The sequence below is a fragment of the Sus scrofa genome, chromosome 15, assembly GCF_000003025.6.
Source record: "Sus scrofa isolate TJ Tabasco breed Duroc chromosome 15, Sscrofa11.1, whole genome shotgun sequence".
NCBI classification, from domain to species: Eukaryota; Metazoa; Chordata; class Mammalia; order Artiodactyla; family Suidae; genus Sus; species Sus scrofa.
Window position 1 is genome coordinate 47,488,815 of NC_010457.5, and position 18,575 is coordinate 47,507,389.

Consider the following 18,575-nt stretch of genomic DNA (forward strand, 5'->3'; position numbering starts at 1 on the left):
CCCATTATGGCTCAGCAGAAATGAATCTGACTAGTATCCATGAGTACACGGGTTCAATCCCTGGCCTTGCTCAGTGGGATCCAGCATTGCTGTGGTGTAAGTCACAGACATGGCTCGGATCCTGCATTGCTGTGGCTGTGATGTAGGCCAGTAGCTGCAGCTCCGATTAGACCCCTAGCCTGGGAACCACCATATGCCATGGCTACAGCCCTAAAAAGAAAAAAAAAGAAAAAAAAAAAAAACCATACTTGATTGGAAACAATTCATATGTCCTTCAATGGTCAGGTACATTCATACTATGCAATATTATCCAGTAATAAAAAAGTAACTGAAATGTTGAAATATAGAACATTTCTTTAGGTTGGATAAACCTAAAGAAAATGATGCTAAGTACAAAAAAAAATCTCAAAAGGATATATACTACATGATAACATTTATTCAATATTCCTGAAATCAGAGAGATACAAAGTATACACTAGTAATTGCCAGAGGTCAAGAAGTATAGGGAAGAGAGGTGAGACAGCTGTGACTCCAAATGGATAACTAAACAGTCTTGTGGTGATGGTACTGTGGAGTGTCCTGATCATGGTGCAGTGGTTATGAAAGGCTACATATATGATATCACATAAAACCACACATATACACAGAAACGCATACCCATGCATGTGTATGTATAACTGTTAAAATCTTAGCTCTGAAGAATGTGCCATGTCAAATTCCATATCTAGAAAAGAAAATCTCTCTAAAGAACACCATCCTTCGGACGTTCCACAGGACAGTCTAATTAAACACAACCAAAACTACACTCATTATCCTCCCTCAAAAATATGCTCCCACTTAGATTTCTACTTGTTTAGTGAATGTTATTATCATCTATGACCGCCCACATTTATTATACTACATGTTCCATAACAACAAAACTTTTTCTGTTTTGTTCACTCCTCTATCCTCAATAAGCAGAATAGTAACTGGCATCTAGATGATGCTCAATACACTTATTAATGAATGAATAAATCAAACCAACTTACAAGTTTTTCTACTTCAACATCATTGGCAACCTTTAAAATTGTCCTTTCCTGTCTATTCTAACACTATTAATTTATAAAATTTCACTTTGATTTATGAAACAGTTGTTTAAATGCTTCATCTCTCTCCGATTTTCCTATCCCTACACTATTACAAAAACGACTGTAAAATGAAAATATGAACATGTCATTACTTTGCTTAAAATCTTTCCTTGCCTATTAAAATATCATGTCAATTCAATTCAGCTCTTTCCCTTCTTCAACCCTGTATTAATCATACTAAAATTTTGAAGTTATCTGAAAAGAACAGTCTCTCATATTTACATGCCCTTGCAAAGAAAGGTTTAGCACTAAGTTTTCCCACTCTCTCCCACTGCCCAAACTAACCAAACCAAAACCCAATTACCAACCATCGGCTTTATCAAGCTCTCACACTCCTATCTCACTGCCCTCATCATCCAAGGACAAGGTACCAAACAACCTGAAACAACTTCTTATTCCCCAGAACCCACTGCAATTTTTTAAACGAGTCAATCCTAAACCTGTTTACTTTGATTCAACATTCCTTCCCACAGAAACCACAACAGAGGCCCCTGCCATGTTTTCCCATCACTCCTTCTGTCTCCTGTCCTACTCTACTGCGTCCCCACGCGGCATGATATTTAATATGCCCTTTCCTCCTGGGAACTGTGAATAACAAACTAGCTTTCTAAGAGCAATCATATCCTGATCTGTTGGTGTCAGCATAAATGAATAATAATAAAACCTACATGTAAAGATATCTACTTATATGCTCTTATAGTGTACCCCAGGTGACAGGTGTGTGTCCATTAATACACTGTTTTTATAGCACCATAAACTTCCCTCAGTCTGGAACAGAACTCAGTAAGCTACAAGTGTAGATTTAAATTTTGTGAAGTGATTGAAGACAGCATCACTATTCTTCTTTATATGCCCAACATCTAGTAACAGATGTCAGAGCTAGCTCAATGTTTGTTTTATTAAAGAATATATAAATATGTGTAAGAACACAGAAAAGGCATATTTAATCAGCATTATATGGCTGACAAACCTGGCCATAAACCAGTTCTCAACGTTTTCAAAATAACCCTGAAACAAAATAATTTTCATGATCAAAAATATTCCCTGGAAATTTAGACATCGTTACTAGAAATATCTTAATTTTCTCTTAAATTTCCCCTTTGTCCTTTTCTCTAATACTCTAATAAGTCAACTATTGTAATATCCTCTCAAAATCTTTCCTGTCTCTGACAGCCAACTCTGGCTTCCTGACAAGCTCTACAATCCTATATATAGCATTGGTAATGACTATGATTCACAATCTCCATGGTACTCCACAGCTGTGACAATCAAATATTTATCCTCAAAACAAAACCTGGAAAGTATACTTTTATCTATGTTCTCTGAAATCTTTGAAATAGAAGAGAAATAAAACCAGTGAGTACAAACTAAGTCATCACCTCAAAGGCCTGAAGTTCAGAGGTCCTCAAACTCTTTACGGGAATAAAGAATCTAAAGGTGCATTTAGACTAGACTCAAACAGACTTGAGTCAACAGACTCAAACAGTTGCACCCTTAAAAACCACTAAAGGAGTTCCCTGATGGCTCAGTGGCTTAAGGATCTGATGTTGTCACTGCTGTGGCTCAGGTCATTGCTGTGGCTCAGGTTCGATCCCAGGCCCAGCAACTTCCACATGCTGCCAACATGACCAAAAACAAACAGAAGCAAACAAACCAAAAAAAAAAAAAAAAAAAAAAAAATTTGTAACACTTTAATGTAAGCAGTTTTCATAAACAGTTATCATCATTTTTTTGCCAATAAATATTTTATAGGGCAAAACATTGTCTAGACCACATGCTGCTCTTCGAACACCCTAAAACAAGAATTAAAAGCTTAAAGAATTTCACTTTTAAAATATCGCCATTAAAATTGTGGATTGAGAGAGGCCCTAAAGATGTGAAGTACTAACAAAAAAAAACCCATTTTGTTATGCAGGGTTGTTACGTAAAGATTTCAAATAAAACACTTCTGAAAGAACTAATATAATTTTGAATATCTGTTTTTTCAGACAGAAAATTTCTCTACTGTTCTATGAAATGGAAATAAGAAGACTGGAATCTTTAACTTCCTTTCTAGCTGGGAAAATCATACATTCATATAAAATATTCAAAAACAAAAGAAAAAGCAACACATACCAAACCTTTATCCACCACAATATACATTTCTAGATAGAGAGGAATTAAATCTGCAACAGATGATTCCGGCTAGAAAAAAAGAATAATAGCATTTAAAAACTTAAAAACTTTCACAAATTGTTTACTTTGAAGTTTTAAAATATTTTTCCACCTTTATTGAGTCATAGTTGAAAATAAATAAATACACAAGCTATAAAATGACTTTCCTTTTTCTCAATTTACTTTCACTTTATTTTTACTTTATATTGGAGTATAGTTAGTTGATTTACAATGTTATGTTAGTTTAAGGTAGACAGTGAAGTGATTCAGTTTATACACACACACACACACACACGTATAGATATACCTACTATTTTTCAAATACTTTTCCCATATAGGTTATTACAGAATATTAAATAGAGTTCCCTGTGCTATTCAGCAGGTCTTTGATAATCTATTTTATATATAGTAGTGTGTATATGTTAATCCCCAAATCCTATTTTATCCCTCCTCCTCACATTTCCACTATGGTAACCATAAGTTTGATTTTGAAATTTTTGAGTTTTAAAATAAGTTTTTTGTATAATTTTTTCTTAGATTCCACATATAAGTGATATATATGAGGTTTGTCTTTCTGTAACTTCACTTAGTTACAGTAATCTCTAGGTCCATCCATGTTGTTGCAAATGACATTATTTCATTATTTTTTATAGTTGAGTAATGTTCCATTGTATATATGTACCACATCTTCTTTATCCATTCCTCTGTCAATGGACATTTAGGTTGTCATGTCTTGGCTGTTGTAAATTGTGCAGCAATGAACATGGGGGTGCATGTATCTTTTACAATTGGAGTTTTTGTTTTTTCCAAATATATGCTCAGGAGTGTAATTGCTAGATCATATTGTAACACTATTTTTACTTTTTAAAGAAAACTCCATACTGTTCGTTCTCCATAGTGGCTGCACCAATTTATATTCTCACCAGCAAAATAGGTTTCCTTTTCTCCATACCCCCTCCAGCATTTACTATTTGTACACTTTTTGCTGATGGCCATTCTGACTGGTTCAAGGTATTATCTCGTAATTATGATTTGCATTTCTCTAATAATGAGTGATGCTGGGCATCTTTTCAGGTGCTTTTTTGGCCATCAGTCTGTCTTCTTTGGAGAAATATTTATTTTAGATCTTCCATTTTTTGATTGGATTGTTTGCTTTTTGATACAGAGTTGCATGAGCTGTCTTTATATTTTGGAAGTTAAGCCCTTCTCAGTTGCTTCATTTGAAAATATTTTCTCCCATTCCGTGGGTTTCTTTTCATTTTGTTTATTGCGTACTTTGCTGTGCAAAAGCTTTTAAGACTAATTAGGTTCCATTTGTTCATTTTTGTTTTTATTTTCATTACTCTAGGAGGTGAACCCAAAAAGATATTGATGTGATTTATATCAAAGAATGTTCAACCTGTGTTTTCCTCTAGGAGTTTTATAGTATCTGGCCTTACATCTAGGTTTTAATCCATTTTGAGTTATTTGTTTGTGTGGTATTATAGAATGTTCTAATTTCATTCTTTTACATTTAACTCTCCAGTTTCCCAGCACTACTTATTAAAAAGACCATATTTTCTCCATTGTCTATTCGTGGCTCCTTTGTCATAGATTAATTGACCATATATGTGTGGGTTTATTTGTGGGCTTTCTATCCTGTTATATTGATCTGTCAGTTTTTGTGCCACTACCGTACTGTTTTGATTATGTAGCTTTGCCGTATAGTCTGATGTCAGGAAACCTGATTCGCCAGCTCTGTTTTTCTTTCTCAGGTTTGCTTTGACTACTCAAGGTCTGTTGGGTTTCCATACAAATTTTAAAAATTTTTGTTCTAGTTCTACGAAAAATGCCAATGCTAATTTGGTAGGGATTGCACTGAATATGTAGACTGCATTGGGTAATATAGTCATTTTGACACTATTGATTATTCTAATGCAAGAATTCAGTATATCTTTCCTTCCATTTGTGTCATCTTTGACTTCTTTCATCAGTGTCTTATAGTTTGCAGAGTATAGGTCTTTTGCCTCCTTAAGTATATTTATTTCTAGGTATTTTACTCTTTTTGATATGATGGTAAATGGGATTGTTTCCTTAATTTCTCTTTCTAAGCTTTCATTGTTAGTGTATAGGAATGCAAGGGATTTCTTTGTATTTAATTTTGTATCCTACAACTTTACCAAATTCATTGATGAGATCTACTAGTTTTCTGATAGCATATGTAAGATGATGTTTTGATATACATACACAATCTGAAATAACTGCTACAATCAAGCTACTTAACACACCCACTCTCACATAGTTACCATTTTCTTTTTTCTTGCCTTTGTCAGTAAGAATACACGAGATCAACCCTCTTAGAAAGCTCCAGGTTTACAATACATTATCACTAACTATGGTCACATTGCTATTTATTAAATTCCAGAACGTATTCATCTTGTGTAGCTCAAACTTTATACCCTTTGACTAACATTTCCCCATTTATCTTTGTTTACAGCCCCTGGGAAATACTACTGTACTATGGGTTTGACTATTTTAGATTCCATATAAAATTGAGATGCTGCAGTATTTGTCTTTCTGTGTTTGGCTTATTTTTACTAGTGTAATGTCCTCAAGATTCATCCATATTGCCACAAATAGCAGGATTTTCTTTTTAAGTAATACTTTATTATATATACATAAAACAGTTTATCTATTCATCCATCAACAGACAATTAAGATTGTTTAGGTATTTTGGCTATTATAAATAAAGCTTCAATGAACATAGGGGTGCACATATGATTTTGCTTTAGTGTATTTGTTTTCTTCCAAGAGCTTTATGACTTTAAGTCTTATATTCAAGTGCTTAATCCATTTTAAGTTAATTTTTATGTATGGGGTAAACTAGTGATCCTTTCATTTGTTTGCATGGCACTGTCCAGCTTTCCCAGCATCATTTTTTGAAAAGTCTGTCCTTTCCCCAATGTACATTCTTGGTTCCTTTGTCATAAATTGACCATATACATGTCAGTTTATTTCTGGGTTTAAATCTGTTCCACTGATTTATGTGTTTCTTTTTATGCCAATATGATACTATTTTAATTACTATAGCTTTGTAACATAGTTTGAAATCAGAGTCTGAAGACTTCAGCTTTGTTTTCTTATTCAAGATTGTTCTGGCTATTTGGTGTTTGTTTGTGTTTCCATACAAATGTAAGGATTATCTTCCTATTTCTTTGAAAAATACTTTGTAAAGAATTTGAAAAAATTCTTTGGAATTTTGATAGGACTTTACTTGAACATGTAGATTGCTTTGGGTAGCATTGAAATTTTAACAATCTTGTTTCTTTAATCCATGAATAGGGAATATCTTTCCATTTATTTGGGTCTTCTTCAATTTCTTTCATCAATGTCTTGTAGTTTTTAAGGATGCCCTAGAATACCAAAGGGAAGTCAAAGAACTGAAGAATATAATAACAACTGAAAAAATACACTAGGCAGGTTCAATGGTGGAGTAGATGAGACAGAAGAAAAAAAATCAGTCAACTCAAAAGACCATGCAGTGGAACCAATCCAATCAGTGAAACAAAAAGAAAAAGGAATTTTAAAAAGGAAAGATAGCAAGAGGCTGGAGTTCCCGTCGTGGCGCAGTGGTTAACGAATCGACAGGAACATGAGGGGGGGTCCTGCCTGCTCAGTGGTTAACGACGGCGTGCCGGAGCTGTGGGTAGGGCAGACGCGGCCGGATCCGCATGCTGGCTGGCGTAGGCGGGGCTACAGCCCGATCAACCCTAGCTGGAACTCCATGTGCGCGGACGTCCAAAAATAGAAAAAAAAAAAAAAAAAAAAAAAAAAAAAAAACCTAACAAACATTTGCATTATAGAAGTCACAGACAAAGATATCACACAAAAAAAGAAAAATCAGGTCAATATCATTGATGAAAGTAAATACAAAAATCCTCAACAAAATATTAGCGAACCAAATTCAACAATACATTAAAAGAATCATACACCATGATTAAGTGGTATTTATCCCAGGAATGCAAGGATTTTTCAATATCTGCAAATCAATCAATGTGATACACCACATTAACAAACTAAAGAATAAAAACCATATGATCATCTTAACAAATGCAGAAAAAGGTTTTGACAAAATTCCATATCCATTTATAACAAAAACTCTTCAGAAAGTGGTCACAGAGGGAACATACTTGAACATAATAAAGCCAATACAGGAAAAACGCACAGTTAAATCATATTCAACAATGAAAAGCAGAAAGCATTCCTTCTAAGATCAGAAACAAGACTAGGATGCCCACCCTCATCACTTTTATTCAACATAGCATTTACTGGAAGCCCTAGCCATAGCAATCAGACTAGAAGAAGAAATAAAAGGAGTCCAAGTTGGAAAGGAAAAAAAGAATGTATGTATGTATGTGTGACTAGGTCACTTTGCTGTATGGTAGAAAATTGACAGAACACTGTAAACCAGCTATATTGGAAAAAATAAAAATCATGTTAAAAAAGAAAACTGTCACTGTTTGCAGATGATATAATATATACTATACAAAGGAAATCCTAAAGATGCCAACTATAAAACTACTAGAGCTCATCAATGAATGTGTTAAGTTGCAAGATACAACATTAATACAGAGAAATCTGTTGCATTTATATACATTAACAATGAATTATCAAAAAGACAAATTAAGGAAGCAATCCCGTCACATCAAAAAGAATAAAATACATAGGAATAAATCTACCTAAGGAGGCAAAATACCTCTAAGAACAGCAAAATGCTGATGAAAGAAATTGTACACAACACAAACAGAAGGCAAGATATACTGAGTTCCTGGTTTGGAACAATCAATATTGTTAAAATGACCATATTACCCAAGGCAATCCATAGATTCAATGCAATCCCTGTCAAAATTCACATTGACATTTTTCACAGAACTAAAACTAGAACAAAACATTTTCAAATTTGAATAGAAAAAAAAAAGACCCCAAGTAGCCAAAACAATCTTGAGAAAGAAAAGCAGAACTGGAGTAATCAGGCTCCCTGACCTCAGATTATACTACAAAGCTACATAATCAAAATAGTATGGTACTGGCACAAAAACCAACATATATCAATGTAACATGATAGAAAGCCCACAAATAAACCCACACATATATGGTCAATTAATCTATGACAAAGGAGCCAAGAATATACAATGGAGAAAAGAAACTGGAACACAAACATTGTCCAGCATACTAGGTAATCTAAGCCACTGTAACTTAACCCTCCTAAATTCTTAGAAGAAAAATAAAATAGGATTTAATAGATAAAATTTAATTTTAAGTTATATACAGTAATGTGATAGTAGTGAATCCTTTGGTACTCCACCCACATTTCAGAGTCCATTTGAGCACTGTATTATTTTGGATATAGGATTAAAAGCTACTTAACAGACACTATAATAATATTAGATTCAAGCTGGAGTTATTTCTCTCATATTAAAAGTCTGAAGTGGTATGGTAGTTTAGTCTTGTAAATTTCTCAGGAGAAAGTTTCATTCTACCTTGCTGCTCTGCTATGTACATTATCATCCTCATCCTTGTGGTCTACGATGTACCAATGTGTTCATACTGCAGCCAGAAGGAAAAGGCAAAGGAGAAGAAGATAAGCCCTCTTCCTTTAGAGTCTAGGCATGACACATTACACCTGTTCACATGTCATTAGCCATAACTTTGTTACATAGCCCTACCAAGAGGTAAGGTGACAAATGTAGTCTTTTTTTTTTTAACATGCCTGGCTAAATTCTGAGGTTTTGTCTATTTTTTAGAAACTGACAGAAGACCAGAACATGTATGGGAATATTGCCATATACTTCTTGTATAAACTATGAATATTCATGCCACTTTTACCTGGCATAAAAATTTTCTCTTTTGGAGTTCCCATTATGGCTAGGAACCATGAAGTTGAGGGTTCAATCCCTGCCCTTGCTCAGTGGGTTAAGGATCCAGCATTGCCGTGAGCTGTGGTGTAGGTTGCAGACTCGGCTCGGATCCCGCGTTGCTGTGGTTCTGGCGTAGGCTGGCAGCTACAGCTCTGATTAGACCCCTAGCCTGGGAACCTCCATATGCCGCAGGAGCGGCCCAAGAAATGGCAAAAAGACAAACAAAAAAATTTTTTCTCCTTCATAATTACTTTTATGAGGACCAAAACATGAAGTTATACCAGACAAACAATTTACATGGCCACGAATAACAATCTTGCTTATGAAATTTTAATTATAATTTAGTTAATGCTGATCACCCAGACAAAAATGCAACCTTTATAAATATTTGTTTCATTAAATAATTTCTAGGAATATAGAGAAAAAAGAAGGAAGTAAATTTTTGAAGTTTATAACTGAGTCTACACTAATTTTTAGAAACTTGTAGGTATGCAACAAACAAAATAAGAAATTAAAACAGGGTATAAAAAGTAAATGACAGATTGTTGTAAGGAGAAAAAGGTAAAGTACGGTTCAGGAAATTGTAAGGTTAAGAAAATGTGAGAATATTCTTAAGGAAAAGACACTAGCTACAGCTAGATAATAGGTTAATAAATTTCTTTTTAAAAACAAAGTAATAACTGCCTTGAAAGAGTAATAAAGCATACACAACTCACTTTTTCACTTATGAAAATGCTAGAGTCCACTGGGGTTTCTTCTGTGTCTCGGTTATCTTTGGTAAGACCTGCAAATTCATTGTTTTCATGCCCTAATTTATAAAGAAGATGCTGAAATTCAACTGCAGTTTCCAGAGGCTCAATTCCATAAGATACATTTTCAAATTGTAATATTCCTCTGTAAAATTAAGTGTAAAAATGTAAGTGCTTTTAATCAATTTTATTTTATAAAACTCAGAATTCAAAAAAAAAAAAAGGATGAGGAGGGGAAAGAGGAAAAGGAGAAGAAAGATACAGAATGTTTTTGAGCTCAGTATTTGGACCCAAACCCTTTATGTTTGGAGATGACTCTGATTTAATGAAAGTAATATCAAATAAAAGTGTGGAAAATTTCTCTCTGGTTTTCACTTCTTTTGAAAAATGATTTCATTGCTTGCATAACAAAATGATCAATAATATGCAATTTTATTAATAAAAATAAAATTTAGGAGTAATTATAAAATGGTAGTTAAACAAATTTCAGAATTCCATGTAAAAAGCACTGAGGAATATTTGTGAAAACAAGGGGCCCACACTACAAAATAAAGGTGAAGAATATCCTGACAGAATGGAAAATTCTCCAAGCACTAGGAAGGAAACCCTACCATTCTTAGAGAGTTTAAGACAGATATATTACTAGAAAAATATGAATACTATAATAATCATTATTTTTTTATACAGAAGTTGCTTCCTCTCTCTGAATATGATTTTCCTTGTGAAAAAAGCATGCTTTGTTAATTCATTTTCACATATCCAAACAGTAGGCTAGTAGCTAGTACATGGTAAGTATTAAAAATACTCTATTTGCTGAAAAAAAACAAGAGAACTAAACTTAGCTCCTACAACTTGGCTTTAGTCAAACACATTCAATTGTCACTTCTGTAGAAAAGAAAACAACAAGATATAGATCCAGGACACCAGGAAACCTAAGCCTTGAAGGAAGTTAGTTAGCTATGTCTCTGGTCAATGGGGAAAGTGAAGAGAAATAAGAGAAGAAACATATTCAGAGGAAGATATCACTGAATAATCTCTATATGGGAATTCTCTTTCAAGCACCACACTTAGTATAAACTAACAAATTCACTGCAGCCAAATATCATGACTATGGTGTTTGCATATCAATGACAAAAAAATACATAACCTCAGTCCAGAGCATGTGGTAAGTGTGACAAGAGAATTCAGATATCCTTCAATATATCCTTGGTAGTAGCACTGAGTCTAGGGGAGAAAAAGCAAAGTGGTTACCTAGGAATTGACAAAACTTCCTAATGCTTTCTTACTTTTTATACTTAATAGATCTTTCTGAATATTTTTCACAGGCTACACAGTTTATATCACTATGAATAAAGTTACATTCAGAAAAAAGTCTTCCCATACTTGCCATTTTCACTATTTGAACTACTCTTTTCAGATCAATACTTGAGATTATTATTTTACACCCTGCTTCCAAAGCATTATCCCACATTTTGGGTAAAATTATTTTCCAATGTATAAATTTAGGTCATCTATTAAAAGACAAAGACTGTGAGTCTGGATTTCCTTTAAATTCTGATATTCTGACATCTAAAATTTAAGGGCACAGAAAGATTAAATAGCTAGAAAAATATATACCATGCCAACACAAACCAAAAGGAGGATTCTAAAGCTATACTAACACAGGCAATGTAGACTTTAAGGCAAGAAGCATTACTAGAGATAAAGAGGAACATTTCTTAGTGATAAGAGTTTATAACTACCAGAAAGATATAAAATATTCCAAATTTGTACTCATTTAATAACATAGCTTCAAAATATATAAAGCCAAAATTGAAAGAATAAAGAAGTGCATAATCATACTAAAATATTTTTAAGTATATGTTCTGTCAGTAACTGATAAACATAGCAGAATCTACAGACAATTTGAACAAAATCTTAACCTAAAATAAGTAGAACACTACACTTAAAAAGTGTATATAATATACTTTTTTTACACAGTGTTCTGTCTTTTTCTAACTTTTTTTTTTTTTTAATGATTGTACTTGAAATATATGGAAGTTTCCAGGCTAGGGGTTGAATTGGAGCTGCAGCTGTCAGCCTGCGCCACAGCCACAGCCATGCAGAATCCGAGCCACATCTGTAACCTATGCCACAGCTTGCAGCAACACCAGATCCTTAAGTCCCTGAGAGAGGCCAGATATTGAACCCACATCCTCATGGACACTATGTCAGGTTCTTAACCTGCTGAGCCACGATGAGAACACCTTTTTAATTGTTTTTTTTTTAATTGAAGTATAATTTACAATGTTGTATTAGCTTCTGGTATACAGCAAAGTGATTCAATTATACATATATATGTAATGTCTGTGTATATATAGAATACATATTTTTTTCAGATTCTTTCCCATTTCAAGACATTCAATATAGTTCCCTGTGCTATGCAGTAGGTCCTTGTTATCAATTTTATGCATAGAAGTGTGTATTATGTATATGTTAATTCCAAAGGTCTTGAAAAGAGAACATGTCTGTTATGTTTGAAGAACAACAAGAAAACCAATGTCGCTGGAACAGAATGCACAAGCTAGATAATAACAGGAAATGAGGTCATAGAGATAAAGAGGACCAGAATGTGTAAAGCTTGTAGGATACTGAAGTGCCTCTGGTTTTCACCTTGTGAATGGTAAGTCACTTCATGGCGATGAGTGGTGACATGATCTGACAAGGTTTTAATAGGATTGATCTGGTTGCCATGTTGAGAACTGACCTAGGGGATGAGCAAGGTATGGAAGTAGGGAGATTACTCAGGAAATTATGGCAATAATCCAAACTAAATATGTTTACTTGGAAAATAGTAGTTTTAGCAGAGAGAGTCAAGGAGAAGGATGGATTTTGAATACGTAATTTAAAGGTAGAGTCAAAAGGATTCATTGATGGATGACAGGGGTTAAGGAAAAAAGGAAGGGATTTCAATCTATGATTCTGTATTCAACAGTATTTGCGTTTGCTTTTATTATGATTTACTTTATATTCATTCATTCAAAAAAATATAAACTAATTAATTAATTAAATCGTGTCTATGTTCTAGGCAGAGGCGAAGGTGCTAAGTCAATCTAGTTTGTCTTTAATTTACCAAGACTTTAAGAATGCCTAATAATGGATGAAATGAGGCATAAGTGGATCCCTTAAATATTTTCCCCTGTGAACAGTCTTCTGTATTAGGAAAGTATTTATTCAATGTAAAAAAAGTTTTAAAAAAATTGTTAAAATACGAAAGTTAAACCTTACCTGAATATTTGAAGAATGAGAATTGACAGATCCTTGATTATACAAATAAACCATGAAATCATTTGCTAAAAAAAATCTGAACCAAAAAATGAGAGAATTTTAAGTTATTCTTTTTTGAAACATACAAAGCAGCAGTCAGCAAACTTAGCACCCTCAAGCCAAATCTGACCTACCTTTGTGTTTGCAAATAAAATTTTAATAGAACACAGCTACACCCATTCACTTATATATGGCTTATGGTAGCTTTCATGCTACACAGAGTTGAGTCATTCTGACAGAGACAATATAGTCCTCAAAGCCTAAAATATTTACTTTCTGGGCCTTTTGAAAAAAATTCTGCCAATCTCTGGCAAATATAGTATTTTTTATTTTGACTTACATGTGACTTTTATTCAAAGCAATACATATATGTTTATTCAAAATAACTTTCCTATCTTAAAAGAAAATAAAGATAAGGGGCTACATGATGAGAGAAAAGCATTTTATATTAAATGGATGATTACAAGAGTTTTCTATTTTTTCATTCTTTCTCAATGTTACTATCATAAATATCTATTACTACAATGAAATGGAATAGTATTCTGTAAAAATCATACTAATCAGAACACAGGCATCGAAGTTACAAGTCTAAGTTCCCACTTTCTCTGGTATCATCTCCTGTCCTTATTATGCTATTGTTAAGTTTCCTTATCTGGTGCTCATTGCTCAATCCAATGTAACATAATTGGACCACCCAGACTAGCTTCTGCTGGGAATCCTCTGCTAAAACTGATGTTGTGTAGTTACTTAGGACCCCCTCATTGTCAAATCCATAAAGCAGTTTGAGTCAAGTAAAACTATGCTAATGCACTTCACGCTGTTGACCATATTCCCCTTCTTTAAATCCTCTACTCTTCAACTTCAACCATACCATTTACTCCTGGTTTCCCTCATATCTTTCTATTTTTGTAAGTCTCTTCATCTGGAACCTTACTTCTTCACTTAAATGAATAACTGCATTCAATTCTGGTTGTTCCTTCTTCTCATCATTAATATGCACTCCACCCTATATTTTGTTCATTCCTGTGTCTCATTTATACCTATATAAAAAGAATGGTCTGAAACCCACATCTCTCTCCAATGAACTAAACTAAAAATAACTAGTTATTTGGGGTCTTTTGTGGTTCCATGCAAATTTTAGGATTACTTGTTCTAGTTCAGTTTTTTTTAAAAAAAAAAAAAAGGAAAGAGAGAGAGAGGAAAGAAAGAAAGAAAGAAAGAAAGAAAGAAAGAAAGAAAGAAAGCCAGCCAGCCAGCCAGCCAGCCAGCCATGAGTATTTTGATAGGGATTGCACTGAATCTGTTGATTGCTTTGCTTAGTAGTATGGACATTTTAACAATATTGATTCTTCCAATTCATAAGCATGTATATCTTTCCACTTCTCTTCAATTTCTTTATCAATGTCTTATACTTTTCACATTATAGGTCTTTCACTTCCCTTTGTTAAATTTATTCCAAGGTATGTTTTTTTCTTTTACATGCAACTTGATTTCTTTTTCTGGTTATTTCATTATTAGTGTATAGAAATGTAACAGGAGTTCCCGTCGTGGCGCAGTGGTTAACGAATCCGACTAGGAACCATGAGGTTGTGGGTTCGGTCCCTGCGCTTGCTCAGTGGGTTAACGATCTGGCGTTGCCGTGAGCTGTGGTGTAGGTTGCAGACACGGCTCAGATCCTGCGTTGCTGTGGCTCTGGTGTAGGCCGGTGGCTGCAGCTCCGATTAGACCCCTAGCCTGGGAACCTCCATATGCTGCGGAAGCGGCCCAAAGAAATAGCAAAAAAGACCAAAAAAAAAAAAAAAGAAAAGAAAAGAAATGTAACAGATTCCTGCATAATGTTAGTAGTCTGGAGCTTTACTGAAGTCATTTATTAGTTCTAATAGTTTTGGGGTAGACTCTTTGGGGTTTTCAATAGTATCATGCCATCTTCAAATAGTGGCAGTTTTAGTTCTTTCCTTCCAATTTGGATGCATTTTATTTCTTTTTAATTGCTACGGTTCTAATACTATGTTGAATAAAGTGGTGAGAGTGGGCATCCCTGTCTTGTTCCTGATCTTAGAAGAAAAGCTTTCAGCTTTCACCATTGATGATGTTAGCTACGGGTTTGTCATAAATGGCCTTTAATATACAAGTGAAGGGGATTAAAATGTTCGAAATACTAGTTATAAAATAAATAAGTCATAGGAGTTCCCGTCATGGTGCAGCAGAAATGAATCCGACTAGGAACCATGAGGTTGTGAGTTCAAACCCTGGCCTTGCTCGGTGGGTTAAGGATCCAGCGTTACTGTGAGCTGTGTAGAGGTAGCAGACATGGCTCGGATCTGACATTGCTATGCCTCTGGCATAGGCTGGCAGCTGCAGCTCCGATTAGACTCCTAGCCTGGGAACCTCCACATGCCACGGGTGTGGCCCTAAAAAGACAAAAAAAAAAGCAAAAAAACAAAACAAAAACAAAAAACACATAAAATAAATAAATCATAGAGATGCAATGTACAGCACAGAAAATATAATTAATAATAATGTAATTATATGGTTTGTAATTTATAAAAATATAGAATCACTATACTGTATACCTAAAACTAATATAATATTGTACATCAACTGTACTTCCATCAATCAATCAGTCAATCTAACTGCCAACTGGACATTTCTCCTGGATATTCCACAAGCATTTCATATCCAGCTTCTCCAAAGTGAGCCCATATTTCCCCTACACAGATCTGTTCTCCTTCTCCTTCACTGCCTCACCAGATCTCTGCTACCACTATGTCCAATCTATCTATTAATCTTCTTACTGCCACTTCAGTATGTTTCAAAAGAAATACTATACAATTACAGTTTATTTTTCATATAAGTTTTTTCAACAGCTTCCTAATTGTCATTATACTGTCTTAATTATTATACAGGTTAATTTCCAAAAATAGAGTATACACATGTTCTATCCATCTCTCAATCTCCAGTTCCTCGATTTCTTACTACTGCTTATAGTCCTGACACAATATTTAAATACAATATGAGTTCTCACTGTCCCTCTTATGCAATTTGAAAGTACTTTCAATTGTCATTTAATATTCCTCTTCCCTTCTGTCTAAAGGAATACATTAAATTTCTTTTGATCAATCTAATTACATGGCATCTAATAATACAATGAATCATTTGTTTATACTTTTCTCTTTAAAAAACTTCCTCTAAGCCAAAATATTTTGTTTTTTCTTTATGAAAATGAAGCTCTTCTTTCTTTTTTCTCTGCCAAGCATTTCTGAAAAAGTCATTTTCACTTAATACTTTCATTTAATTGTTTCTCAGAATTCATCTCTTCTTATTATCATGTTCTATACTCAAAATTTAACTGAAACGAACCTCTTGAAAGTCACAAATTGCTTCCAAGCCAGCCTTTTTCAACTGGGTTTCCATCAGAGAATTAAACCCTACAGAAAGCTATTTAAATTATTTTTGCAATTCTCTTAGGGATAATACAGAGCTGGTACTATTTTCCACAGACTAATCACCAGTTTCCATCATTGTATGATCTAATTTCTATATTAAATCACTTATTTTATATTCCTAGTAGAGAGCCCACCTCCCTGACCAAATCCTAACAGTTATAGACTGACTTTTTTCTTATCGCAGTATCCTGCCCTGATTATACAGGATCTGCTGATTCTGCCAACTTAGAATCATATGGATTAATCTTTAGGAGATAAGTCCCTATTTTTCCTGTTCCTAATCCCCCTATTCACAAGACTACTTAAGGCATTAGGATGAAAAATTTAATTAATTCACAAGAGAGCATCTGTTCTTCTGAGACAACTGAAAATTTTAATAACAACCACATTATATTTAATACACTTTTATTATAAGTAAAAAATTCATTCAAAATAAAATTAAATCTAAAACTAAAGAATAAATAATTACCTTTGCTTAAGATGCACAGTATATGGTTTCTCATCTATTGGAATAATATAGGATACCTGTTCCTAGAGAATCCAGAACAACTGAGAGTGAAGACAAATGTAATAAAAGAAGGGAAACAATAATTTTACATCGGCTAATTCCTCCAAATAATGCTTAAAATGTCTCAGACTATGATTTAAAATTTGCAATAATATATCAAAAATTATATTTATTATATAATACATTCTTACTATTTCCACAAAAATAAGCCCAATCTAAGGAGCTATATAGCACTAGAAATCTATATGTAACTGAATTTTAAACTCTTCTGAAAGAAGAGACTATGTGTCATGCTGTAATGTGTATTCAGGTAGCATTATTGTGATAATAAGGTACTCTACATCAATGAAGCTTACTCCATTAGGCATAAATACTTATTTTAACCATTTTCCTTAAATATATGGCCTGTTTCCATATTTTTAAACAGAAAATTCTTTAACAGAATTTGGCATAGCTTTTGACTCTATCACTACTAATCTCAAATTAAAACATGGACAGCAATAAGTTGCAATATCAGTTGGTTAGTGAACCTAAGTGATGAGATTTTATCCTGCAAAAAATAACATGTGAAAAGCAAGAGAGCATCACTGAAAAGAAAACTTAGTTAAAGCACATTAAAAACTAAAAAGACAGAAATACCAGAACACTCAAAAAGATACACCTTTCAGGATCTGTGAAAATAAGAAGCAGGAGACAGTACAAATCAAAAAAGAATAAGGCAAGTTGTTAAAAGGTCCAGAAAATGCTCAAAAATGCAACAGCAAGGTTAATATCTCTGGTGTTGAGTCAAGTTGATACCGTGTACCCACTGCTATGATGTAATGAGAAGAGCACTTTACCTCTATGGTCATCTTCCCTAAAACTCATAATCTCAATCTAATCATTAGAAAACATCATAGAAATCCAAATTCTACAAAACATCTGAACAATATCCTTTAAAAATGACAAGGTCATGAAACATAAGTAAAGACTGAGAAACTGAGCAAGGGAGACATGACAACTACCTGTGATGTAGTATCCTGAATTAGATCCTGGAATAGAGAAAGGACATTAGTGAAAAAAATGGTGAAATGCATATAAATCCTATAGTTTTGTTAATAGTAATGTATCAATGTTAATTTCTTAGTTTTGACAAATGTAATGTATCAACATGGTTATATAAAATGTTAACTTTAGGAGTTCCCGACGTGGCGCAGTGGTTAACAAATCCGACTAGGAACCATGAGGTTGCGGTTCGGTCTCTGCCCTTGCTCAGTGGGTTAACGATCCGGCGTTGCCGTGAGCTGTGGTGTAAGTTGCAGATGCGGCTCGGATCCTGCGTTGCTGTGGCTCTGGCGTAGGCCGGTGGCTACAGCTCTGATTCAACCCCTAGCCTGGGAACCTCCATA

At 34.0% G+C, this 18,575-nt stretch overlaps 1 protein-coding gene across 1 annotated transcript in view; it reads right to left on the reverse strand.

Moving 5' to 3' along the window:
• The window catches only part of LOC100525542 (disintegrin and metalloproteinase domain-containing protein 32), a 133,724-nt gene that overhangs the window by 100,730 nt on the left and 14,419 nt on the right, over window positions 1-18,575 (reverse strand). Inside the window, exons 3-8 of the mRNA XM_021075123.1 lie at window positions 18,192-18,218; window positions 17,149-17,210; window positions 13,195-13,270; window positions 11,075-11,151; window positions 9,895-10,072; window positions 3,243-3,311 (exon numbers count right to left, since the gene is read on the reverse strand). Of these exons, the coding sequence (XP_020930782.1) occupies window positions 3,243-3,311; window positions 9,895-10,072; window positions 11,075-11,151; window positions 13,195-13,270; window positions 17,149-17,210; window positions 18,192-18,218 (489 nt within the window). The remainder of the gene's footprint in view (window positions 1-3,242; window positions 3,312-9,894; window positions 10,073-11,074; window positions 11,152-13,194; window positions 13,271-17,148; window positions 17,211-18,191; window positions 18,219-18,575) is intronic.